Raw genomic sequence first — 26,997 nt, 5'->3', positions numbered from 1 at the left:
GGATCAGAATAACCATTTTTACAAACGTTTAATGCTCAGGCCACGTCTCCCATTATCACAATGGTGTTTAAACACTTTTTAGAGATTCACTTCTTTCCATAAATCTTGCGGCATCTAAACATGTTGGCTTCATGTCTAAATGAGCACCCGTGTCACTTTTTGTGAGCTACTAGGTCAAAATATTCTCCATCATAAAGTTTTACAAAAGTGGCATTAAGATGGGTCCTAAAAAGTCTTAAATCTTCAAGGATTTAAGGATAATTTTAAGGTATTGGTTATTGGTTGCCAAAAATTAGTCCTAAAATTAGAAACTGCATGTCTTCATCAAATTACTTTATTTCACATTCAATAAACAATTTCAGCAATAAAAAAAAAAAAAAAATCATTCTTACAACTAAATAATACACAGTACTCGTGTTCCTCAGCAGAACAGGCTACAAGGATGAGCCACACAAACAATCCACAGCGATCCAAATGATATTGTTGCAGACAGCTGGACAATTGTTGCTGTCACTTCCGTTTCATTTTCAGTAATATCTGTGGATGATGACGGCCATGCAAACAAACCATGACCTGCAGTCATTTTGCCTGTTCAAGCTGTTGTTCATGCGCCTCTTGTCATAATGCTTACCATCACTCGTGCTTGTGTCTTTCAGAAGGATGATGCGTTTAAAGCCGTTCCCACCCCCCTGTCTCCACCATCGGCCCCAGCCACACCTGTAACCCCGGCCACCCCCGCCACCCCTGCCACTCCAGCCACCTCTGCTTCACCGGGGACCCCCAGCACTCCCAATTCAGTCTCCCCCACTGGGATCGTCAAACGCAAGACTGGTCAGCATCTGAACAGATTTTTATTAACTTTGTCTTAATTAAGCTGTTTCAGAATTGTGCTTTTCAGCTCGTTTTCCAAACTTGCACCATTTTGAACTTTGACACCAGCAGAGGATTAATAGCTTTCCTGCCTCGAGCTGTTTTATTTGATTACTTGTTAGCAGGCGCCTAATGGCTCAAAATACTCATTATTTCACAATGAGGGAGAAAACAGGAAATTTATCTCGAACTGAATGCATAAGAAGTTTGTTCACCAGAAGCGGCGAAGTTCATTTTTCACCCTTTTCTTTCATTTGTCTTTCCACACTCTGGTCTGCCTTAGATTGACAACCACGAGACTAGACCGTGATTGCGCTATCATTAATCTCATCTGCTGCACCACGAGTACACCCTCCTGGAGCCTATATCATTATTTTTCTGCACATCTTTGCATTGTGATAATAATATTATTACTGCTATATTGTCTTAGCAGTGCATCGTTTGTGCTGACTGGGAGTTAATCGAACCAGCAGAGCATGTCGTCCTATTATTGCAGCTGATTGTCGGTGTTTATTTGGGTGCTTTCTTGGGTTTGCAAGCTTTAGAAACTTTGGGCTTTTTTTAAAAAAAAAAACAAGGCATAAACATATGTAGTGATTATTATTTTATAGCCTCAGTTGGTACACAGCAGCTTGAACGTTTCACATCTGCAAGATAAAACTGAAAGAGAGCGGCTGTTTCTTATTTGTAAATTCTTAATCAGATGATGTGTGGAAATTTCTGCATTTAAAATGAAACCGAATGGCCTAGTGATTTTTTTTTTTTTTTTTTTTTTTTTACATGGCTCTTTGTAGTTGCTGTCTTTCCCATATAACACCAGATATGTTGGAGTTTGAACAGAGAATTTAAGCTGCTTAGAGTTTTCTAGCATTCCAGCTTTGTCTTCATTTGAGAAGCACCTCCTCTCCCACTTTGTTTCCTTCATCTTAGTTTTTGCAGCAGTAAAAGTGGCTCGTTCTCTTCTCATCGTCCCGTTCTCTTTGTGTTTGATGACTGCAGTGTTTGCTTTCACCAGTGGCGCGTTGCCACAATAAGAGCCCCACCACCATCACTGCTGGAGAAAACATCACATTAAAGTAACTCCCTAATTCGACCAGAAATTGCATTCTTAATGTCCCGGGTTAATGCTTTCATTATAATATCCAGAAGAAAAACATCAGCACTGCTACCTGTGCTAGAACCCCTAACAAGGGCCAAAACAGAGGCGGATGTGTTACCAAAACTGAAATTGCCCTCGAGCACCACTGCTGCGTAAAATTGCAGGGTAATTTACACTGGAACCGTAAGCTGCTGTGCTGCATAATATTCTTCAGGATGGAATTAGTGTTTTCATTAGCAAAGTATGTATCTATGATTCTCTCTCCCTTTTTTTTCCCTTCTTCTTCTTGCCCTACATCTGCAGCAAGAGAGGAGACTCGTCCTGTTTATCTCCACATTCTCTTACTGTTTGATCCTGGCATGATTTCAGCTGGGATGCCTCTTTCTTTTTTTCCTTTCTTTTTTTAAAATCATCTTCTTTTAATGTAATGCCTGTCCTGATATGTGCAGCAAGGAAGATGTTCCCTAAGAGGAAGCTCAATGAGAGCAGCAGTGGCAGCGAGAGTCCGAAAGAAGAGGCAGAGGTCAAGGAGGAGCAGGGTCAGCGAAACAAACGGCCACGTGTGGAGACCAGTGCCAGCGGTGAAGGTATGCTTTCGCTTCTGCTGCGAGTCTGATAACCAAGTTTGGCTCCTCTACAGGTTTGGAAAGTCCACTTGGGAGGGGAAGTTGCACAGACACAGCGGCTATAAGGGGGAAAAATCAGCATGCTATATTAACAAACTCGCATATTATCATTACTAAAATCCAGTTTTGGAAACATCCTCTCAATTGTATCCTGACTAAACATATAAACAATACTAGGGATGCAACGATACCAATTTTTTCAAACCGATCCGATACCGATACTTGGATCTGAGTACTTGCCGATACCGAGTACAAAAACCGATACTTCTGCCACACACAAGTTAAACTTAACCAGTAGTAAAGAAACGACCCCAGACAACTCTTTAACTTAAGCGAAGCGTTCACTGAACGTAAGGGCAGAGACAAATACTGTACAACACATCCCTTTTTAAACTCACATGATATTCCAATTCCTTAACCAAATGAAATACACTGTATAAATGAAATAATTCCCTTTCAAATTATATTAAACAACCCAACTTATGTTATCACCTTTTGGTAAGTGACTCACTAATATACACTCCAAAACACGTTATATAACTCCACTAAACATACAATATTCACACATGGGCCCCACACACACTCACATTCACACTTGTTGCAGGGCTGTTTGCTGCTCACGCCAGACGATGGAGAAAAATCCTCTTCTCCCCAGTAAGAGCACAAAAGTCTGACTTACAGTTCCGTTGCTCGGTAGGTCGCCATTCACCAGTCCCACACTAAATCCACTCCCTGCGGACCCGATGCTGTCTCTGCTACAGCGCGTTAGCCAGTCACTGTCCAGCTCTCCGACAGTCCATAGCAGCTGCCTCCGTGGCGCAGCCAAGCAGTCCGGCTAGCCTTTAGCCTCGGCGGTCATGGCTGGAAACACAGTTTTCCACGGTGGTGCGACCGTTGAAACAAAAAGTCACTTCACCCACACTCTGTTGCGAAGCTCTCACACGGTTAGCTTTCTAGTCACACACTCTTTTGTGCTAGTTAACCTCAGTAAAACAGCCGAGTCTCTCACTTTGGTTCAGCTAACCTCGTGCATCTCTCCATGCCGTTCTCTTCTGTGAACTGTGAACACCTTATGTGGCGTTCAAGTCCATGGGAATTATGATTATCTACTCCCAAATTCCCATCCGGCTACATAAGTATCGGTTCATGGTATCGGTTAACTTTTACGAGTATGAGTACGCACACATTTTACAGTATCGGCCCCGATACCCGATACCAGTATCGGGATCGGTGCATCCCTAAACAATACTTTTTGTTTAGCAGTGTCACAGTACCAAACAGCTTATTTTCTTGCTGTACATGGTCTCATCCAGCCATTTGTTTCCAGAAATTTTATGGCCGATTGGTTTGCAATAATAAAGAGCAACAACTTGGATAATTAATTAGATATTAATCACCAGGCAAACACTTTTCAGTTCCAGCTCCACAAATAAGTGTTTCCTCTTTATTGAATCATGAATTTGAAAGATTTGAAGTGAAAGATTAAACATTTTCATTGCTGTCTCTGCTGTCACAGGGCTCTGGTAAATTGCGGCATGCGTTTCGTTTCATCATGGCCTTTTTCTCTGAGCTTAACGATGAGTGGAGGAACACAAAATAATGTAGACTATTGAATCAAACAAAGTAATCTCTAGTTGTAGTCCTGTAGATGTATGTTGTTCAGAGAATTATGGTACAGTGACGAAGTGACTATTTCTGATACTGACAGATCATCTCAAACAATGCAGAAGTGCATTTCCTTTAGTTTTGACTTGTGAGTGGGGACGAAAGCGAGTCACCCCCCACAGGATCCGACACAGTTTATGGATGTCCACTTCTGTCCAGGCCAGCTAATGTTAGTTCATAACTTAATCCTCAATTCTCTTCTGCAAATAAAGGGCTAAAGAAAAATGGTGAAACAGCCCTCGTGCTAAAACTGGATTACATAACAGCGTATATGTTCATCTTTTATGTACAGACTACTGCGAGGATGAAACTCATTTCACAGCTCCACTAGTTGTAGTTTAACTACACATTTAATCCCTGAGATATCTCAGTATAACAAAAAGAAGTGCAATTTCAACTGTATGTCTCAGTTTTAAAAAATGCTTATGAAGCAAATGAAAGAAATTTGTCAGCACATCTCTTTGGATTCAGATAAATAAGAAATTAAGAAGATTATGTAAGAAATTAATATTTAAAATGACAGAAAATGTTTTGGTAGCTCATTGTCCAGACTGTCCTGTGATTATGAAACAGAAACTTTTTGTTAATTTACAGAAAATGTCCTTTTTTGTTCATCTGCGTAGTGACTTTACTATAGAAATGTATGTTTTTTAGATGATGGAAAAAAGGGACTTGTTGCCATTTAATTGTTAATTTATTACTTTACTTTATTATATAGATGTATTATGAATGACCACGAGGGAAGTCTTTATCAATAAAAAAATAAAAGTAAAATAAAAGCAAAACTTTTGAAAATGCAATTAAAAATAAAAAAATGATGCCCTCCTTTACCTTTCCTTATTCGGTGGGCCGATTCTGGCCCCTGAGCCTTATGTTTGACAGTCCTGGTCTACTGTTATGGTGAAGTGCAAATAGAGAGAAACGCAACAAAAACAGCCTGAGATTCAAAGGATTGAGGATAAAGGGTAATGATTTCAGTCTGTTACTGCAACTGTAGGAGCTCTGCACTGTGATGAAGCAAAGTTCATTTTTACCATCTGTGAGATGCAAACTGAGAAATTCACCATCCACGGAGCCTGTTTGGCTTTGTTTAATCGGTTTGTCTAAGTTTTGACACAGACACTCAATAAAGGCAGAATTGTGAAGAAAATGGAGCAGCCCAACAGTGTATACCTCCACCAAGGCTGAAAATTCACCCCAAATCATGCATAAATTGATATTAGTCTGTGATATTTTCTTGAGAAGATGAAGGCTATTCAAACACGATGCAATGTCCAGTTTTGCCCTGTCTCATAATTATCAACAGTCGTTCTAAACTCCAGAAAATTAATTTTTCTTAGTTGTGCTAAATCCATCTTCTCACAAGATTTTTAGGTGAGTCTGTCCATTAACTTTTTGAGTAGTCCTCCTAACACACGGGCAAACAAACTGAACCAATCACATCACCACCTGGACAGAGCTAAAAGGTTAGAAACCGTCTCAGAGCGGTTCACTCCACATGTGTTCTCACTACTGCAAATACTCTATTTGGTTGGGGTTGGATGCTGCATGGGTAGAGCATCTTGTACTTTCTCAGCGTGAATCCACATGTGGTCAGTCACGCATCACATGCAGTTTAAATTTGGGAAATGGCAGGTTAAAGGCTTATATTGGACAATTGAGAAACATCTAAAAAAGGTTAAAGCTGAAGTGTGCTTGAAAACCACTTTAGTGTGTTTGAAAAAAAACAACAAAAATTGACAGCAGCTGAGCCTGGTGCCCCCCCCACTCTTTTTTTTTTTTTTTTTTTCCCACAGACAGGGAAATGGCTCTCCTTCTCTTTCTAAAGTTGTCTAGTAAAGTAGCAGCTGTGACTACTGGGTTTAGCGGTCCATTCCACCACTTACTTTAACGTTTGAATGAGAAAATTAAAGTTTCATGCCGCCCTCCTTACCCAGCCAGTATCATGACCCCAGCTCTGACTGCTGGGAGTCGGTGCTACAAGTTTGTCAATAGTAATTTCTCTTAGCTGCCTTTCTCAGGTGAAAAGGAAACCTCAGAAATATAACCTGCGGCATTTACTGAAGGAGGCTCTTGCGTCTTCAAACATGGGCTCACAAAAAAACTGGGTTGCCCTCAGTAAACCTGCTGGCATTTTTCTCTTCAATGACTCCACTCCCTTTCTGTCTTGCCCCTGTGTAGGTAACGCAGATGAACCCATGGAGGAGGACACAAAGGAAGAAAGGGGGGAAAAGGCAGTGACCGAGGCTAACAACCCAGGGGACGAGGAGGTGGAGAACAAGAGCAAAGAGGAAGAAACTGTAGAAAAAGAGGAGCAGGTGGAGAAAAAGAGCTCTGATGAGAAAGAGGAGAAAGCTGAGGAGGCGGAAAAGAAAAATGAAGCAAAGCCGAAGACAGATGATGATGATGAGAAAGGGCCTGCCGTAGCCAAAACGGAGGTGGTTGAAAAGGACACGCGAGGCACAGAAGAGAGCCCGAAAAGTCAAACGGTGAAAAGGCAGAAAGAAGCAAAAGAGCAGAAAGATAAGGAGCCGGCCAGGAAAGCCCCCATCAGCAGTTTCTTTGGTGAGAAGGAATTTGCATAGTTCTGTGCTTGCATAAAAAAAACAGCATGTGAATGTGCTGTGCTTTTATCAGTTTGGAGAACAAGGTAAAATAATTCTCCACTTCAACCCCTGCATCACCCTCACCTTGTCTTTTATTTATTTCCTTCGATAGCTCCCAGAAAAGCAGCAGTGAAGACGGAGAAGCCAGAGAAGAATGAGGGGGAGAAAAAGACGAGTCCAGAGAGGAAGAGGTCAGAGGAGGAGAGTAAAGACACGAAAGGGTAAGACAGGCGCAACAGGAGGTTACAGGTAGCTCAGGCTTGATAAGCCTGCCACCTTACTTGCCTGTTTGTTATCTTGCTGGAACACTAAACTTATCCACATGTCGGCCTGTTCAGCTGAGCTTCACCCCTGACCTCTTCTTACTAAAGTGTAAACTGTACGTGCATGTGGGGAAAAGAAGAAGGATCAAAATTTAGTGACAAGGTGTAGAAGAGGAGAAGGAGAGCAGCTACTGAGAATTATTTCCATTATATTCTTCAGTGACTACCTAATCATTTTATTATGTTGATTGATGGTAGCTGCCAGAGAGGTGATATTTTATTGATTCAAACTAGGCACTCACACTGCAAAGAAACACTGAATTCAGTTCCTTTTTCAGTTTTGTAAAGATATAGTTCAGGCATCTACAAAAATGATGAAAAAGAGAGAAATGCATGGTTACTTTGAGCTTTGAAAGAATAAATGTAGAAAAAAGATGGCTGTGAAGGCACAGCTGGGTGGGTGGATGAGAAATACTGTCTGCCTTTGAGCAGTCTCTATCAAGACTTGTAGCCAAAACAGGTGAAATGATGCTGTCATTACATTTTGTTGGCGTTAACTAATAGTGATCTGCAGTAAATGCGAAAAATTCAATAGTATATGACATCGATTCCTTAAAAAGTGAATCAAACCAAGGTTATTTTCTTGCATTCATCACTACAGCGATGTGCTTGTTTTGTTTAGGAATGTTCCTGATGATTAATTGTCAATTAAGCGAGAGGAAAAAAAGGACAAAAAAACGATCGACTGGGTGATTATTCTAGTCCTAAAAATAATAAACAAATACAAAAAGACAGTAATAGGATTAGCAAAATAGATTAAAATCTGTCAGTGTATATTTATAAATGAGTGTGCTTTCTATTCTACAGATTTCTATTCAAGGCTCAGGAGGCGTGCCACCCACCCTGGATAAGTGGGCATTATCAAGCTTTTTCTTTAAATACTTATAAATGTTTTATCTAAGTAGTCCCAATTACTTCAAACAGTTGCTGTCGCGTTGAGCCATTTTCAATCCGTGAAATCCCGACTTGTATAAATTTGCTAGTGAATATTAACACCAGCACTGATGTTTCATTACGGTACAGTTGTACCTTTTAGTCTACAGTTGAAAAACATGCTTAAGAGTGCGCCACCTCTTCAATATTAAACAGGCTGTGTCATCAGGTTCTGCTGTCCTCTTTCCTCTTCCTTCCTGATTTAAAGAGACTCGCTCGTGTGAAGAGGAGGAGGGCCTGGCTGGTTGCAGCTACTTGGTCTCAACCATAATTATGCAGAGCTCTTCAGTGTAGAGCACACAAGTGTTGGGGGTGAAGAGGGGAGCAGATTTTGCTGCACACACGGATACCGAACACTATCATCATCATCGCAAATAAACTGTAGTCCAGAGTCTGTTAGTCAGCTGCGACGTGTGTGTGTGTGTTGTGTGTGTGTGTGTGTCTGCCCCTCCTTCATGTAAACAGACAGTGATGCAGAGTGCAAAAGAGAAGCAAAACTCATCATTGAGACTGGGCTTAAATGGGGTTCCTAATGCTGTGTGCGCTCTGCATTATTTAACGTAATTTCTTCCTGATATTCCATTACCAGAACTATAACTGTTCTCCAGTGTGTGCCTTTCTCTTATTTTCTATCTATTCCTCTGGTTTCTATATATTCCTTGTGATTCTATATATTTCTCCTGTTTATTTATTACTGCTGTCTTACTATTTATATTTTATACCTGTGTTTAGGGATGGGTACCGGCACCGGTTCTGACATAAACGGTAGTAACCGGACTGAAAAGCAGCGCACATTTCGGTGCTTTTTTTAACTGAGATGTCATACACTTTGGATTCTAGCCAATCATTTTACCTTTGCAAGCGTAGTAGGCGGGGCCAGGTACGTACGTTCTTTTAGAGCAGAGCTACAGATTAAAAATGCCCAAGGCAAAACGGTCAAAAGTCTGGCTGTACTTCACAGCAAAAGATGCAAACTCGGCAGCCTGCAACAAGTGCTTTAAGGTGATACTGTGCAAAGGAGGTAACACCTCGAATCTGATGAAACACCTGGTGACGCATAGTGTTTTTTTAAAAGCCGAGAAATGCGCCGTGTTTGATAGAGTCCTGGCCCCTAGCCCTGCCAGTGTAGCAGAATGATGACTGATGATGATGGCAGCAGCAGCCGTGAGTAGCTTCATGTTGTTCGTGTGTAAGTTGAGTACGCTAACCACATTATTACATTAATGCATGTAAGGTGAACTAGCAAACACCGTCGTAGTTACATGCGGCTGTCTTCTTGTTTGATGGCAGATACTCCCTTCACCCTGGCCAAAAAGGCTAAAATGACCAAAGAAAAAGTGGAAAACAGTTAAACATGAGAGGTTTTTGGACAAAGTTTGTTTTTTCTCCATTGTTTAAGCACTGCTTCCAGCCAAGAGTGATACCATATATGCCCTATAGCTGCAGAAAAGGCTAACATTGTTATCTTTTTACAAAGAAAACAGTTAAACATGAGAGGTTTTTGGACAAAGTTTGTGTTTTTCCATTGTTTAAGCACTGCTTCCAGCCAAGAGTGAGACCATATATGCCCTATAGCTGAAGAAAAGGCTAACATTGTTATCTTTTACAAAAACAGCTGAACATGAGAGGTTTTGGACCAATTTTGTGTTCTCCATTCTTTAAGCACCGGTTCGAGCACCGTTTAAGCACCGGCACCGTTTCAAAAGTACCTGTTTGGTACTGGTATCGGATAAAACCTAAACGATACCCATCCCTACCTGTGTGGAGCACCCATAATTTCGTTGTTCATGTACAATGACAATAAAGGGCTATTCTATTCTATCCTAAAAAGAATGTAATTTATTAGCCAGCAATACTCCATGCGTCCTTACCAAAGCCCATAAAGCTGATGAGCAGTCAGTAAGGTGGACTCAAAGCAGCCTTTTGCATTTCTGATTCGATACCGATACCTTTGATTTTAGGATCTGCCCTTTCTGATTTCTGATCCAGTGTCACTGTTAAATAATAAGCACTGTCAGGAGTTAAGAGAGCAGAAATCTTTCTTCATGTGTAAAACCGCATCAGGCACGACTGGAACATTGTTTTCTTATCTTTGTGAAATGAAATGTGACAAATAAACATACCCAGGATACATATTTACCAAACCAGTATTTAATAAATGACAACAGGACCAATGCAGGCATTATTTTTTTATTTGCCTTTGTTTCATTTCAGCTCGGTGTGAGAGTCATTAGGCTGCTCCATACTGCTATTATTTACAACTTTTACAGTTGTGCTAATTTCTCCTTTTCCTGCACCTCCTACAACGAGCAAACACCGTATATGATGATTGTTGTATTCTCAGCTCAGGCATGCACTCTCTACTGCTGGAAACCAATCCGTTTCTCTTTATTATGATTGCTTTTGCAATTATTCAGTCTCCCTTACAGAAAGCAATGCGTTTACCACATGTAAATAAGCCAGCAGCAAATTACTGCTTTGTCATTTTGAGGTCATGTTAACTATTCAAGATCCAAACTATTTTTGGCTGTGGAAAGCAGGGAATGCATTTTTCATCTTCCTAACTATTTATTTTTTTATCACTACCTTGTGTGTGACACTCTGGGATTGACAGGTATTGCACACAAAAGAAAGTTCACAGCGTTAGTTTATCTCTGTGTAATGAATTCAGACAATGATATTTTGTTTGAGGAAAAGAAACTCGCATCTTGTATGTTACTGCAGTAAAAAAGAGACGGTTTAAACTTGTAAATTATCCCAGTCATTTGTTTTTGTTTTTTGGAAGCAATAACTACTGACAATGGGAACACTTTTCTATTTAATATGCAGAACTTTTTCTTTTTTCTTTTTTTGTTAATATCTACTTACACGTTCAGTTCGGATAAACTTTGCAATAGTTCAGCTTCTTTCTTTGTGAGCTAACCAGAAAAGCTACTAGAATATCTTCCAAAATATTCTTCACATTTTTAAACTGTTTCATTGTTATGATAATTGTGTGCGTGACTCTCTGCCTACAAAGGAATCTGAGTTGGCACCAGTGACTGTAACAGCTGTTGCCATCATTTAGTTGGACACAAATGTGCTCTCTTATTTTATCTTTTAAAATTTGTGTTATTTCCTCAGTGAGGCAACCTCAGGACAAACAGACTATGATCCATCGAGACCAAAATATCATCCCGTGGACCACGCTTGTTGGAAACAGGGCCAGAAGTAAGTCACCTATCTGCTGCAAAAATAGGAACACAAGTTCTCTGATTGAATGTCTTGATTGAAATTCATATGTATCTTTAACTGTTTCCAGCGTGCATCAGTTACTGGCACTCCTCACTGCTTCTGTATACTGCTTTTCCCTGTTTCAAAATGTCTCCAAAATAATATAATTTCTTCACATAAGCCTCTCTATCCACCCACCAAATCCAGTCGCTTGGACATCAGACATTAAAATATAAAGAAGAAAGACAGAAGGAGGGGGGAGCATGTGGGATGATCAACTATCTTTGCATAAGGCAGAAATTATGAGAATTTTATGTGAAGGATCACTGGAAAAACAGCCGTTATTTTAACTAGGCAGCTGCCTATTTTTTCCCTTTACTGGAGAATTTGTGTAATCCTAAAGTAAATACAGAAATCACAGCCTGCCTATGTGCCTAGACTTATTTAAACAAGATGCCCTGAGATTGATTATCATGAATTATGCCAATAATAAAGCTTGGGAGTGCAATGTGGACAGGAACTATAGTCGAACGTCAACCTGTCTCTTTCTCTGCTGATTATTTGCTTTTACTCCCCACTTCTGGCTGTCAAATAAAAGACAAAGCTAATCTACTCACTAAACAGGCAAGATTTGGGATGCAATGTTTTCACTCAACAGCGATTAGAGTCATCACACTGTTGGTGGGTTTTTTTGGTTTTTTTTTTCCCCTTCTTCCCTCTGAGCCAAACTGAAGTGAACACCAGCCTGTTTGTTTTTCTGTGAAGATCTGCGAGTTATTTATAAGGGGAAAAAACTGAAGGAATGAAAACCTTCAGGCCAGGGAAGTGCTCTGACTTAGTAATGGGTAATCACAGGGAAATCATGGAATTTTATATCAAGGTCACGCTGTAAGGCATGCTGCTTATGTGCTCGGCTTATTCTCGGGTCGACTGCTGTACAGATTGTTTTAACCTGCTTTAAGCGGTGCGCAGGTGAAGTCTGCTGCTTCTTAAAGCTAAATATCAGCCTCTGAATTAAATTGTGTTCTTTTCTGAAATTGAATAAACACTTTGAATGTCAGAGCTTCGCAGTAAGGATTAAAAACACACTATCATATAGTAGCTTTATATCCAGAATATATGCAAAAAAATTTGCACTTCCCACCATATTTCTCTGTCAAACTTATTGTAACGACACACTTTTCTCAACATGGCGTTGTCACCTTCGCCCTCCCTTCTGTCATTTTTGTGAGGTTTTTGATAACCTTGAATCAAAGCTTATTCTACTGTTGCATTAATTGCTAGTCGCTCTGAATAGCCGAGTCAGCTCAGCGCCGCGAGTGGGAAAATCTGTCAGTGTTGATGCTTTGCCTGCTAACTACGTGTTCATCACTCTACAGAGTGCCCTACTTGGCAGTGGCTCGCACCTTTGAGAGGATTGAAGAGGACTCTGGCAGGTGAGACCTCCCAATGGGGGAAATTTTTCTTTTAAATGCCAGAATGAGTTGAACATCATTAGTAAGAAAATGATTGCAAGTCTTTCAAAGCACACACACGTACTGCAGAGTTTCTTTTTCTTCATAAAATTACCATTCAGGTTTCCTGCTGGGAATTTCTGGAACTAAATTAGTTAAGTGCTCGCCAGTCAGGAAAAGTGAGAAAATTTGAATAATTCACTGGTTTGGGTTGGGAACATGAAGAAATTTTAAAATGGGTCACCTTCTAGGATTGCTCAAATATATTGTAATGTGGAGTTATTATGCTCACTTCCAGCTGCATATTTTTATTCTTATGTTTTACTAAAGTAGTTAAAATAATCCTTATTTGCCTCATATAGAGCTGCGGTGCTGCTCCTCAGTTTGCCCTGTCTAAAACAAGCATTTTAGCCCCTCTCTCTTAAAGGCCACCCTTCATTTAAGCCTCCTTTCTTTTAATTGGCTGATTCTTGTAAACAGAAGGTTTGAACAGCGGGTTAGCAGGGCTTATGTGCTCATGCCTGATGTGAGCATATTGGCCGTCATACAAGAGTGGAAAAAACAGTCTCAGCTTTTAGACGTCAGGCTGCTCAGAGGGATGGTCGTGTTTAATATGAAAGCCAGTATTGTAACTATACAACTACAAAAATAAGTCAACTTTTCCCCACCTTAGTTTTCATCTTTTGTTTTGTAAACCTGGGTTCGTGTAAACCAGCTAAAAAGAAACCCAACAAGAAATTGCATGTTATTTTTAGAAATCCTACATTTTAAATAATGATTTGTAACCTTTGTATCTTGCTGCTAGTTGAAAACATTTTTATCTTTGAAGGATATTGAATGACAAATCTCCTGGCAGTGACATATTATTATCTGAAACTGATGTATAGTGTTTCATAAATGAACTCTTCATCTGCCTCCCAAGCCCCTATTTCCGATTAAAACCTCCAGACTAATCTCATTTCCCACCTACCAGTATTTACAGGATGGCCTTAAAATTCGTTTAACTCGTCTTCCCTGTCTAAAAGCAATCCTGTTGTCATTTCCTAGGCTGAGAAACATCGAGACGCTGTCAAACCTGTTTCGCTCTGTGCTGCTGCTCTCCCCAGGTAAATGCTATTTTATCTCTGCCATAATGCATGCTGATGTAGCTATACAGGCAGCTGGCTGCCAGCCGCTCTATCAAGGAGATGATGATGACGCCAGGTTGCACATAAAAGTGGGAGGACAAGTCGGCCGATGTGTGTATGAGAATGTGGGAATCTGATGGTGTTTGTGTGTGTGTTGTTCTGCCTGTGTTTCATTGTGTATATAATTGTGTTTGTGTCAGGCCTCAGCAATACAAAAGCTGCAGGCATTAAATGAGCTGAGGTAGCTAATTAGCCTACTGTTCTGCTGACCGCTTTTGTCCAAATAGAAACAATTCAGTGAGCTCAGATGGGGAAAAGTTTGCGATTACATGCAATTTTTTTGTGACACTATAGCAATTAAATGTCATAAGCTGGTGAAAATCACAAATTTGTTGCTATCTGTGCACACAGAAATCCCTCCAGAGCCTCAGAAATTTAAAACAAAAAAAAAAAAAATTCAGAAATTCCTCCACACATAGTGACGCTTTAAGAATGTAGGAATATAACCAGCGTACAACTAGTTGGCAACCAGTTGAGTCAAGCCCCTTATTGAAGGAGTTGGGCTGACTGCCTCAGATTCATTGCAATATATTGGTAATTTATCTGCATTTATAAATTGGGATCGCAGCTATTTGCTAACATTTACCAATTTGTCTGTGAGTGATTGCCGTCAGTCTGTGTCGGACAACAGTTGTTTGGAAACAGGTGGCCTCTGACCAAACAACTTGAGCAAGCACATTGCAATTGAAAGTGGTTTGCCAGAAGTTAGTCACTGCAACTATTAGGAATCTGTTAGATTTAAACTGCAAGAGAGAGATTCACATAGATAAATAGAGAGAGAGAGAGAAATCTAGATAGATATAGAATTATGAATAGATAGATACATAGATATTTTTACCTTAGTGTGACTGAGCCATTAGTAGTTATGGTAGGCGTAATTAGTCATACTTGTATGTCAGGGTTTTTTTTGGCTATGAATGAGCCTTTATGATTACATAAAGTAAAAGCAACGAGTTTCTGCACTTTCCTCTTATTTTTGACCATTTGGTAAACAAGAAATTCCTAGGATGCTGAAAAAAAACCTGTTAAATATGATTCAGTGCTCTCTCAGTGGTGCAGCCTGAAAGCATGTCTCTCTCTCTCTCTTCTCTCATCCATTATGTGTGTGTAGATCTAGATCTGCAGTATGTAGCTCTGCTGTTGTGTCTGTCCCAGAAAAGTAGGGTTACAACTGGTGGAGTGCACTATATTAACCCCTTAAGCCCTAAGCTGTTGTTTGAAACTTTTACCTGGAATTTTTGTCCTTTTTTTGCCAAATTAAATCAGTGAAAACCACAAAGATATTAAAAAATTCATGACTTTTGGCCTTTGTGGGTGAAACACATTTCAGAGAACTTTGGCTTGTTCTGTCAAGAATGACTTTAAAAAAAAAAACTCTTAATATTGACAGATTTTCTGCCACCTAATGTACACTTTAAATAAGAGAATTTAAAAAAAAAAGCAAAACAATTACATATATCAGTGATGCTAATATTACTAAAAACTTGCAGCTGCAAATCTACCAAATTTGATGCATGATAAATGAACCACAAGAAATTCTCCATCCAGTCTAGTCATGGCAGTAGTTGGTGGAAACTCCATCCAGGGAATTTGTCATGCCTTAAAAAAATAAAAAAAGATACCTGATGCATTTTTATAACAAATACAGCCAGCACCCAGAACAGGGGACTCTGGGGAAGAAGGGAAGATTGCTGGTTGAAGCCAAAGCTGCCACAGTCAACAACTTTTCTGGCGGAAAACCCCTTAGTCTTGTGTTGCCTGTCTGTATGTATTTGAATGTGATTTTGTGGGTGTTTATTTGTGTGTCAAGAGTTTTCAGTGCCCACATTTGTGCCGCTTGCTGGTGTCTCACAGTGTGGTTGTGTATTTGAGTCGCTGCTTGAGTGTGTCTATCCATGTGCCTGAGTTTGTGTCTGTATGTGGGTTTACTGTTGGCTAAGTGCCATTTTTGGTGCTATCTGTTTTTATTTGTGTGTATGTGCTTCTCTTTGCAGACTCGTCTGGAGGTGTGTGTGTGTGCTGCTGTGTTTGGAGTATAATAAAGCCTTCATATGTGTTCTCTTTCCTAGATGACCTGCTCTGCTGCGTGTATCTGTGTCTGAACCAACTCGGTCCTGCCTATCTAGGGATGGAGCTCGGTGTTGGCGAGACGGTGCTGATGAAAGCTGTTGCTCAAGCCACTGGTAATAGGCACACACTCACACGCGCACGCACACACGAACATGTGGAAGCACTCTGCTGCACCCAAACACTTGCTTGTGCATTCCCAGCCTAACTGCTGATGCCACCCTTCTCTGAAGCTCATCAGCCAGCGAGGCTGCTGCTATTTACCGTTTCACTCTTGTTTCCAGGGCGACAATTGGACAAAATCAAAGCAGAGGCACAGGAGAAAGGAGATTTGGGCCTAGTGGCCGAGAGCTCCCGTAGCAACCAGCGCATGATGTTTCAGCCGGCCAGTCTGACAGCAGGGGGCGTGTTCAGGAAATTGAAGGAAATTGCCAGCATGAGTGGGAACTCGGTGAGCCACAGAATAACATTTTCATTAGAGGAGAGCAGTCTTGGGAAAATATTGTTTTCGCTCTATTTGCCTCTCAGTATTGAGGTCATGGAAGGGAAAAAAGAAAGGAAATGTTAATGTGACTGTGTATCGAACAAGAAATTAATAGTTTATTTGTCTACTTCAGAGGGGCAAGGTTAATTTTCCACCATTTGAATAAGTTGTTACCGGCGTTGATTCTCTTGTACAATTAGTTCCTTTTCCCTTCATGGTTGCTGCTGGGTCATTTTTTATTTTTATTTTTTTCCTCTGTATTGAACATGGAGTTTGTACTCGCTGGTGACCTCAGTCTTTTTGCATTCTGTCTCTTCTCGCTCTTCTTCTGTGAATCTCAATTTCCTCCCGCCTGCCTCAGGCCATGAATAAGAAAATCGACATCATCAAAGGCCTCTTTGTGGCATGCCGCTTTTCAGAGGCCCGCTACATAGTCAGGTAAAATAAGACTCTCTCTCACACACATGCACAGACAGCCTTGGCTGCACGTGTGACCACAGGCATACATGGGCGTCTGCACATTTATAGACGCAGAAATGCATAATAACTCCATAACCCTCTGTGTATATGTTGGAAGTGTTTAGCCATGTATATAAAAGATGAATGTAGCCTTGGAGTCTGAAAACTACTGCAGAAGCAGAAATCTCTTAGACCTGCATTCTTTCTAATGGTTGCAAAAAGGAGCTTTTAGGAATATTGCCCTAATTCTCTCTCAATCACTAGATCCTATGTAAAGTAAAGCAGAGTGTGGCTCTATGATTATGGCAAAAAACCTTAAACACAGTTAATCACAATCAACATCCATTAGTTTTGTTATTAATTGAAATCATGATTATTTAACTTGATTATTCATAAACAAGAATTTTCCTTTAACATTACATCCTTTAATATTATAACTGAACATAATGCACATAGGGAAAATGAATGGGGGCTTGGGAACTTCCATCTTGCAATGTCTTTATGTGCACACAGTAAAAAGAGGAGTAGGGGTGGGAGGACTTGATAGCACAGTTATTAATTAATTAAGTGACCTCTTAGTGGTGTGCTGCCAAAAGCCAACCGGGTGAAAAACCTGCCACTGGTTCACCTACAGAAAGATTCTTCTAGATGGAGCTTGTTGACCAACGCGTTTCTTTCTGTTATTGATCCAGGTGAACAGACAAAATTGTAATTGCCTTTAGTTTTGGTAATTTGAAATAATTAAGTTTGCAGTATGTCTGGCTTTCTCAGTCAGGTTCACTGCTAACTCCTGAGGTCTGGTTAAAAAAGAAAAAGGGAAAAAAAAACTCAAGTCAAGGCTGCAAAATTTGGCTTGACCATTTTATGGGTATCTTTTATATTTTATTATTATCTTTTATTTTCAATCTCTGCTCGCAGGTGTTGTTCAAGGTAGCTAGGTACAAATAACTGACTAGAGTTGGTGCAAATAGGCGTGTCTTCTGACTGCTGTTGAACTTTTGGTTCTGATGGACAGGTCTCTGGCTGGGAAGCTGAGGATTGGTCTTGCTGAGCAAAGTGTGCTCTCTGCACTGAGCCAAGCTGTATGCCTGACCCCACCTGGACAAGGTAATTTTAAAGAAAAGAAAAGTTCTTTTTTTTGTTTTTTTTAAATAGCAGCCAGATTTCCATAAGTATATGAAAGAAGAAGAAAGAAAGTTTTTTTTCCTTTTTAAATCATTCCTGCTGTGAGCACTCACCATGAAAAGATCCTTTCCTAGTGAACTTTTGGTTTAAGTGGCTGCCACACCTTGTACAGACTTTTTGAAATCAGAACTTCTCTTACTCCGTCTCTGCATCTCACCTGAATCCAGCTGTTTTACAGTCAGTGTTAGTGGGTTTGTGGTGGTGGCTTGAAATCTCTTGCATACTCTGACATTTTACAATTCAGTGCCTTCCCTCCCTCTGTCCTTCCCTTCCTTCCCTCTATTGACACTTAATAAAAATTTAAAGACATCCATGTTTTACTTTCATTCTGGGTTATGCTAATATTTGGCATTAAATTTTAATTTTATTTTATTTTACTAATTGGTCTTATGAGTTTTTCAAATCCTATTTTTTTTCTTGCTCTTTTGCACATATTCAGAGGTTTCTTGCCCTATGATGTGTACAGAGCTTTGGTTAACTGGTTGTTTTAATTTATAAACGAATTTGTTGCATAGCCGAGTACCTTCTGATGTAAATCATCACTCTTTGCGTTACACCAAACTCAAGAAAAGGAGAGAAGGGAGGTTAACAGTGAAAGGACTAAATATTGAAATGATTTCTACTTGATTTGCGAAACCAAACGAGTTTACTGTGTCACACTGTTGGGGCTAATAGAATCCCGATTCCCAGTCCTTGTCAGATTGTTCAGTATCAAGCTGCAGGCTTTTCAGTTTGTGCAGCAAATGATTCGGGAGTTGTTGCACTGCTACTAAACTAGGGGGGAAAAAGAATAAGATATGAAGTATGTCATCCCTCTGTGCCTTACTTGCATTTTGAAAGCTTTAGGCATAGTTCATAATAAACTTCTCTGCACTGAAAAAACCAAACAAAACACAGATTGGGAGGTGGAGGAGGAGATTATGGATGGATCAAAGCACAATCAAATTGGTAAATGTGTCTTACACTGTGATCAAGTACATGTTTCTACCAACGATAAGCTGTTGTTGAGCCATTTCTTCTCCCGTCCCTTTCAAGAACCAGCCAACATTTCGGCAGATTTGGGACCCAGTCGTTAAATAGCATTATGTAGCAGAACTTAAGTGATTTTAGTGGGAAGAAGATCATGCAGACGGATTCTGGGGGCTGCATCTGCAAATCATTTGATATTTTTGTTGTGGTAGCTTCTTAAAGCCACTGACGTACACAATTCCAACTTCTGGCCCTGTAGTTTTGGGATGCACCAATCTTTTATTTGGTGGGAATTTGCAAAAGGGCTTAGATCTGATTGTTTGAGTCTCATGCGAACTTCAGATCAATGTATATTTCAAATTCATATATTTTCTCACACGGTGAACTTTGCATACTTGAAATGGTTAAAATAATTAGATTTCTGGTGGTATGATCCAATTATTCTTTGTAAAAGTTGAATCTGAATCCTAACTTGGAGGTGACAACGATGGAGGAGGAGGTGGAGTGTTAGAGCAAGTAATGATGTGCTTTATTTTTAGGCTAGTCATTAAATCAGCGTTAAAATATTCTTCACATGAATTAGAGCAGTCATAGATCAGCTTCACATGATTTAATGCATGAAAGAGCAGTGTACATCATCCGTGGATGGGAACAGGTTTGATATGTAATTTGATATATTTAACGCGTTTTCTGACCTGATCTGTTGCTAAATTCATCTCTTTACGAAGAAAGTTTTGACTGCCTCGCTTTACCACCTACTTTCAGCACTGCTCTTACTAACACTAGACTTATTAAAATGCGTTGCTTAGTCACGACTGGAGGTGTGCTTTAATAAGAGTCAATTAGACCAGAGGCTCATAGGGGAAATTTGCATTGATCTGTGGCCTGGTCTGGAAATGTTTTTCTTAACATTTTTATTTATTTATTTAGCCATTATTTAATCAGGCAGGTCAACTCAGAGCAAATTATTTGTTGGGCTGAAGAGGATCATGGCGATGAATAATTTAACTTAATAAATTATTATTCAGTCATAGTTTAAATGTATCATAATTATTAATGTTAAACTGGGAAACAATATAATTAATTTGGACTTCACAGTGGGAATTAAATCCAATCTTCACTGTTCATTGTTGAGCTAAATAAATAAATGAATAAAAAAGTGAAGTGCAGCAATACTCAAGTAATTGCTGCAAGTCTTGTATATTTCCTGGCCTTTGAAGTGCTTCTGAACTCTCATCCAACAAATGTTAGGTCATACAAATGTTCAAACACTTGCAAAGATCTGTTTGAAATGCATTCCCCCCCCCCCACCCCTTCCTTATAGGTTTTCCTCCCGCTGTGATCGACGCAGGGAAGGGAATGAGTGCTGAGAGCAGGCGGGCGTGGATTGAAGAGAAGAGTCTCATTCTCAAACAGACTTACTGGTAACTGAAGCCTCAACAAACACCCTTGTTTCAATTTGCACTCTCTCCTCGGCACCACCACAATGCCTCGTCGCCCCCTTTAAGTCCCATCCCTCATTCTCCCTCACATTCCGTTTTGAACATATTGATTTTTTTCTTCTCTTTTTTTGGGAGGTGGGGTGGCGTGGGGTGGGGGATTCTTTCCAGTCACCCTGTCTCATGTCTAACTCGCTGCCCTGCTCTCTCCCATACAGCGAGATGCCCAATTACGACGTTCTGATCCCCGTTTTGCTAAAAGAGGGCATAGACCAGCTGCCCAATCACTGCAAGCTCACTCCAGGTAAGCAACCAGTCAAGAGGCAGAAAGGTTATAAGATCCTAAGCAGTGATTGGTGTGTGTTTATTGATCCATTCAGTGGAGGTGAGTCAGTTATTGTAGTTAAGTCATTTATCACAGAAAGATAGAAGATACGCTAAACTAAGGATTAGCTCCCAATTATACTCTTGTCAGGCTATTTGTGATAAGGAGACTTGGCACCAACGTAGGAAATTAATACAAGCCACCATCTGAACGATACTAAATTGGGAAACTAAATTGGCCGTTGTTGGTCAGTTAGAGCAATCTAGCCGCTATTTTGGCAGGTAAATAATTGTTCTTCAGGGGCCTGTTTTTTTCTGAAATGTGAGATAGTTAAAGGAGCTGGTGAGTGTTTGCATAACACCAGCCAATTTGGACAAAATGTTGCAGTCCTTTCATATTGGGCTTCTTGCTCTGTAAGCTGCAATTAAAGGAATTTGTTTGGTATATTTTCGTTATATCATGCTATGTCTGCTGCTTTTGAAGCTTAACTTAGCAGCACAGCCCAAGGGAATGTGAGTCAGAACGTTAATATTGAGGCCAAATGGGAGTACAAACAAACTAATTTTGACTGTGGTTTTGTCACAGAAACAGTTGTGGGTGTGATGCTGATGTGTCATGTGGGAATGTGTCGTTGAAGCCAATTTCACATTTTCTTGGTTTATTTTATTTTAATTTCTTGTTGTAAAACAATACGAGATTCTTGGAACCTGAAGCCCTGTTAGACTAACGCTAGGAGGGCTAGTGCTTTCTCTACACAAGAACCAGAAAAAATGGCAAATGAATTGAAACTTCTCCTGGGCCAAACCACAAATTACTTTCTATTTATAATTCATGAAAAATGTATGACTTTGGCTGTCTGGTTGTTTTTAGCCGTTTACTTACTCCAGTTCTCCCGCCATTCACCCTTTTTCTTCCAGGTGTACCACTGAGACCCATGTTGGCTCACCCAACTAAGGGTGTTGGCGAAGTGATGAAGAAGTTTGACGAGGCAGCGTTCACCTGCGAGTACAAATACGATGGCGAGCGTGCACAGGTCTGTGTTTGTGCACATGATGGCAAAGTGACAGAGTGCAACTGTTTGTTTTCCTTGCATTTGGCACCAGACATATGCCTGCTGAATTTTGCATGCATATACCTTTTGGCTGTGTTCTTTTGAGTATGAAGTATTGCTGTTCTGTGACTCTCACTGCCTGTTCACTTGACAGTGTGTATACGTGTGCCTGTGCCTATTCTTTTAAGATAAACAGTAGTGCTGCTTATACCTTGGGCCTGTGGGTAGAGTGAGCTACTTCTGCCACTGTGGGCTAGAGGGGAGGGGGAGGAGGTGGAGGTGGTGGAAGGGGGGAGATGAAGAGACATGAGGCAAGAAGGTAGAGACAGAGAAGACAAGAGAGATCAGAGAAAAAGGGAGTCCAAACCACAACAGGAGAGAAAAGAGGGTATGAGGAAATTTCGAGGGAGACGTACAGAAACGCAGCAAGAGAGAGATTGTAATGTAAACCCCTCCAGCTGTATTGTTAATTTTGGACAGTCATGCCAATAAAGTGCCTTTGAACTGAGTTGAATTGAGTAGAAGAAAGATGAAGAGCAAGAGAGAGAAACAGAAACAGAGGAACTGGATGCAAAGAGGGAGCGAGCCGGCGAGCAAGCCGTATGACGTCCTCCTCTTCTCTCTGGCCTCACTGCAGTGGACTTTACCTTAAACGGCCAGCAGGGGGACTCACGATTCACTACTCAACCTTGTGTGTGTGTGTGTGTGTGTTTGTGTGTATGATTGTGTGGTCAGATATTGCAGCCAACAGAAAGTCAGCTTTGCTCTATATGACAACTGAAGAAAAAAAACTGTAAATGAGCAAAATAATTAGATGTCCCTGTCTGAAGGTTAAAAAATAGACAAAATCTGCAGATATCCTAGGTAGTTAATTTGAAAAATGGGGGTTAAACACATGTAATGGTTAGAAAAGAAATGAGCTGAATAGAAGAGATGTCACAAGGACAAAAAAAACTAAAGAAAAATGTTTAAAAGTGGACAGTTGTTGTGCTAATGTTCATATCTCTGAGTATTAATGAGCAAAAGTTCCAATTAGTTTGTGAAATATCACTTTGAGTTTGAATCACTAAATTTATTTAAAGCTCATAATGTCAGTGTGAACAGACATGCAATAGCTAAATGACCGTATAGAAAAAGTGACTGTTGTGTGGATAACTTGGAAGCATGTGACTTAAGCCACACATGACCCCACATACACTTGAAAAGAGAACAGACTACACCTGCACACAAGACAGAAAACCCAAAGGGAACATTTATACAGAGAGAGGGAGCGAGATCAGCCTGACGATGAGCTGACCCAACAGTGTGTGTAACAATGGCTTGTTTGTCATCATTGCACTCGACACAGTATGGGAAACTTCAAGACATAAGGAGCGACGGTGTTTCTCTCTCACCTACGTTAAGATCTTGTCTGTCACTGGACTAACTCAGTTAGCTGATTGGCAAATGCAGTGAAAATAAGTTTATTACGAGAACAAATTTTCCAGCAGAAATGGTAAACCCACTGTGGTTCATTTCCCTTGGTAGTAGTACCAGTCGGAAAAACAGGCAGTGTTTTGCTCCCTAGGATGTTAGAGCCATTTAGCAGTCGCCCAGTAGTACAACACAAAGGCTTTTTATTTATCTTTATTTGGCGTGTTTAACAACACAGCAGCAGTACACTCATGGATACAGCCTGGTCTGTACTCTGTGTATGGCTTATTTAGTCACAAATACAAAGCGGTACTGGTACAGATGAAATGTTCTACAGTTTTACTCCATGTTTATGCACGCTACTGCCACCTCAAGGCCAACTTTACCCAGCGTTCCAGCTAAAAAGTCTGACTGGGAAGTCAGAATTTATGACTTTGTACTTCAAATGGAATGCAGCATTAGTTTCTTAAAGGGGAACTATTAGGCTTTTCCTTATTTTCTGAAATATGCATACTGTTACACTGGTAGATTTTCATGTTAAACATGGGCAAATTTTCAAATAATGAGCTCAGTGTATGCACAAGTAATCCCTGTGAGCCTAAAGCTCAGGCTTCAGATTCTTCTAAATGCTCTATCTCAAACAGTTTAGTCTGCTTTTGACTCTGTTTGATGTTAGTGGATCTCCCTATATCTCATATCAGGCACACAGCTATAGCTGTGAGTACAGGAGCCCCAGAAGAAAGTTGGCTTAAAGGGAGAGGAGCTAAAACGGCTTGTTTCATACGCTGGATTAACTGAGCGGCTGCACCTAAACAAAGGATAAAATAAATGAAGAATATTTTGAACTGTGAATCAGCTAAAATATAAATATGAAGCTACAACTTACTATATTTTCTCTTTTAGATGTATGCATCATCTTTTTTTTCTTTGTTTTACGTAACACTTGAATCAAACTAGACTGTCTTGCATTAGCAGAGGAGCAGCTGCTAACTTTTTCCACATAAGATGTGTTTATGCACATTATGCAGTGAACTGCAGATAACCCATGTATTGGAAGAATTAAGAGCCTAATAGACAATTACTGTAGTTTTGTATATGAAGCACAATACAATAATAAAAGTAAAATACAAGCCATTATGTTGCATATGTAGACAGCTGGATTGATTAAGCTAAGGTGTTTATCCTGTTGCATGAGATGGACTGCTGAAACACATTATGTGTCAGCGTAGCTATATTGTGATTTTCTGCCATTTACTTGCTCATTTGGACATTTCGGTGGGCTGACAGTTAATCCATTAATCTAGAAAATAATTGGGAGACTAATTGTTTGTTGAAGCCTCAGTTTAATGATGACCCCTAAAACCTTCTCCTCTGAGTGACCATAAATGTTGTCAGCTGTATGTTCCGTCAGAATACATATTTACATAAAGATAGTCATTAGTCTGGAAGACTGAACCGATTACCGGAATAGATCAACAGAAAATTGGTGCTAATTGGTCAGGGATCCATCCTGTGTGCATGTATGTATTGATAATGCTTGCATACTGTGTGGGTAGTTGCTCTCTTCATTCCCAGGTCTTATTTCTTCTTTCTGTCCCCAAAGCTCCCACTTAATTGGCCAAAAGGAGTATTTGAATTTTAAGTAATATCAACTAAATCTCGGTGAACTGGTCTTACTAAATGAATTGAAGGTCATTTTAAATGACTTGGAATCGGTAAAATCTGACTGTGAATGTTATCGTGTCTATCTTTGTGTATTTAGTGAGCTGCCTGTCCCAGTCAGAACACTTTTGCACAAGAGATTTTAAATGTATCTTCTGCATAAAGGAGGATAAATGTAGCAGGCACCTCATGTGTAGACTGAATGTTTTTCTTTAAATATCCTGTTGAACAACATAAGTTATGATTTTATAATTGCCCGAATACGTTTGTCCTATCTGACACTTCAACTATTATAGTGTTATCTTGGCATAATAAAAGGCGGTAATGAATTCCACCTACACATGTATCTCCTGTGGTTAGTTGTTAATAACAATAGCTGTTGTTCTTCCTCCTTGAGGTCCATGAATTCTTTACAAGTCGATCCATCTGTATGCAACATCACAAGTCTCTTTTTGTTGATGTTGTTATTGTTGTTGTAATTTTACATGTTTTAACCAACACATAAATCATGCTGTTTTGTGTTTATCTATTTTATTGTGACTTTTTTGTTTTCCTCTACAGATTCACATTTTGGAGAGTGGCGAGGTTCGAATATTCAGCCGCAACCAGGAAGACAACACCAGCAAATACCCAGATATCATCTCCCGCATTCCCAAGGTAAAACACTTCGACACCGCAGCTCAGCCCTTTGGGAGAGAGGAGAGTGTGATTGTCAAATGAGGCCTTTTACAGCGTAGCGGATAACAGCTGAACACATTTATCCTGCTCACTGCCTCGTCACTTTGGTTCTTCTTCTCGCCTATCTCTCATCTGTCTCGTTTCCATGTGCATACTTCTCCTTTCTGCCTTAGATTTGTCACAGTTGGAAACACCTGTTCAGTTTATTTGTTCTTTCCTGTCCTTACACTCCCTGCAATCATCGAGAGCTGCTGCTGGCCATTAGATTTCTTTTTTTGCTTTAAAACTACTGAGTTGTCCACTCAGGATGGGAATTTTAACCAGCTTGTCATCTCTCTAATAGATGTCAAAAACACACGTTGTTGCAGTTTTACCTTTAAATTTCAGCCGTGGGAAGGCTTGCCAAATTAGTGAGGATCTGCTTGCGTGGGGAGTGAGGAAAAAGAGCACCACTACCTGAAACTTTGGCAGTTGGCCTGAGGTTATCTGAGCGTGCTCACTGCTTCAGTGCCTGCTGAGTGTGTTTTTCTGCTGTAGTAAGGAACTGCAGTCAAGTACCAAATGAATCTACATCAGTTTGCTCTCGTTTATTTTGTTTTCGAGCCTTTTGTTGGATGCACAGCTATTATTGAAACGTCATTGACATTAAAATAAATTCCCATCTGGTCTGTGCTAATTAGAGCAGATTATCGAATCAGATGAATTCTCAGAATAGACGTGTAATATTTCTATGTGCAAGAATTTATTAAGATATTATTAATTACTAGAGCTTGTTAGTGGAAACAGGTGGTGTTTCTCACAACAAATTCAGGAAAAAAAATGGCACCACAACACCGGTAGCAAGAAAGCAAAAGACTCACATCATGTAATAATTTTGGTAAATTTCAGTTTAAGTATTTTAGTTTTGCAGGTCAGACTTGACCTTTTGTAGAGTTCACACTTTGTTTCCTCATGTTGCAAGGTATTTTGTGGTGTCAAGGTTGTCATTAATTAGATCTCAGACGTGTTTTGTTGACTTCAAGGTGAGAATGCGAAGATGCAGACCTGAAGGTTGCAGTTGCAGGTCAAACATGCAACTAATTTTCCAGTGTATGACTCATGATGGTTCACAGAGGTCATGTTCCCTCCGGACGTCAGTACAGTCAGCCGTTAATTGTTCCAACCTGTGAACATATCATCAGGGAATAACCACCCCCCCAAATCTAATCAGTGTCTTGTGTTAAACTGATTGGCTCTTTATGTGCGGCTGTGTTTTGTTTTTAAATGCCTCTCTGAGTTCATCCCCGACT

The 26,997-nt window shown here is 40.1% G+C and overlaps 1 protein-coding gene across 1 annotated transcript in view; it reads left to right on the top strand.

Annotated features, from left to right (window-relative positions):
• lig1 (ligase I, DNA, ATP-dependent) overlaps positions 1-26,997 on the top strand; it is a 68,335-nt gene that overhangs the window by 8,303 nt on the left and 33,035 nt on the right. The window contains exons 4-18 of the mRNA XM_031754946.2: positions 657-831; positions 2,419-2,556; positions 6,442-6,825; positions 6,979-7,087; positions 11,246-11,332; positions 12,715-12,771; positions 13,837-13,895; positions 16,046-16,159; positions 16,328-16,494; positions 16,889-16,965; positions 18,002-18,093; positions 20,465-20,564; positions 20,798-20,883; positions 21,822-21,937; positions 25,592-25,687. Coding sequence (XP_031610806.2) covers positions 657-831; positions 2,419-2,556; positions 6,442-6,825; positions 6,979-7,087; positions 11,246-11,332; positions 12,715-12,771; positions 13,837-13,895; positions 16,046-16,159; positions 16,328-16,494; positions 16,889-16,965; positions 18,002-18,093; positions 20,465-20,564; positions 20,798-20,883; positions 21,822-21,937; positions 25,592-25,687 — 1,857 coding nt within the window. The remainder of the gene's footprint in view (positions 1-656; positions 832-2,418; positions 2,557-6,441; positions 6,826-6,978; positions 7,088-11,245; positions 11,333-12,714; positions 12,772-13,836; positions 13,896-16,045; positions 16,160-16,327; positions 16,495-16,888; positions 16,966-18,001; positions 18,094-20,464; positions 20,565-20,797; positions 20,884-21,821; positions 21,938-25,591; positions 25,688-26,997) is intronic.

This window comes from Oreochromis aureus, linkage group 18, assembly GCF_013358895.1.
Source record: "Oreochromis aureus strain Israel breed Guangdong linkage group 18, ZZ_aureus, whole genome shotgun sequence".
Taxonomy (NCBI): domain Eukaryota; kingdom Metazoa; phylum Chordata; class Actinopteri; order Cichliformes; family Cichlidae; genus Oreochromis; species Oreochromis aureus.
The sequence above is the reverse complement of the archived record's forward strand: the minus strand, read 5'-3'. Positions and strand labels throughout refer to the sequence as shown.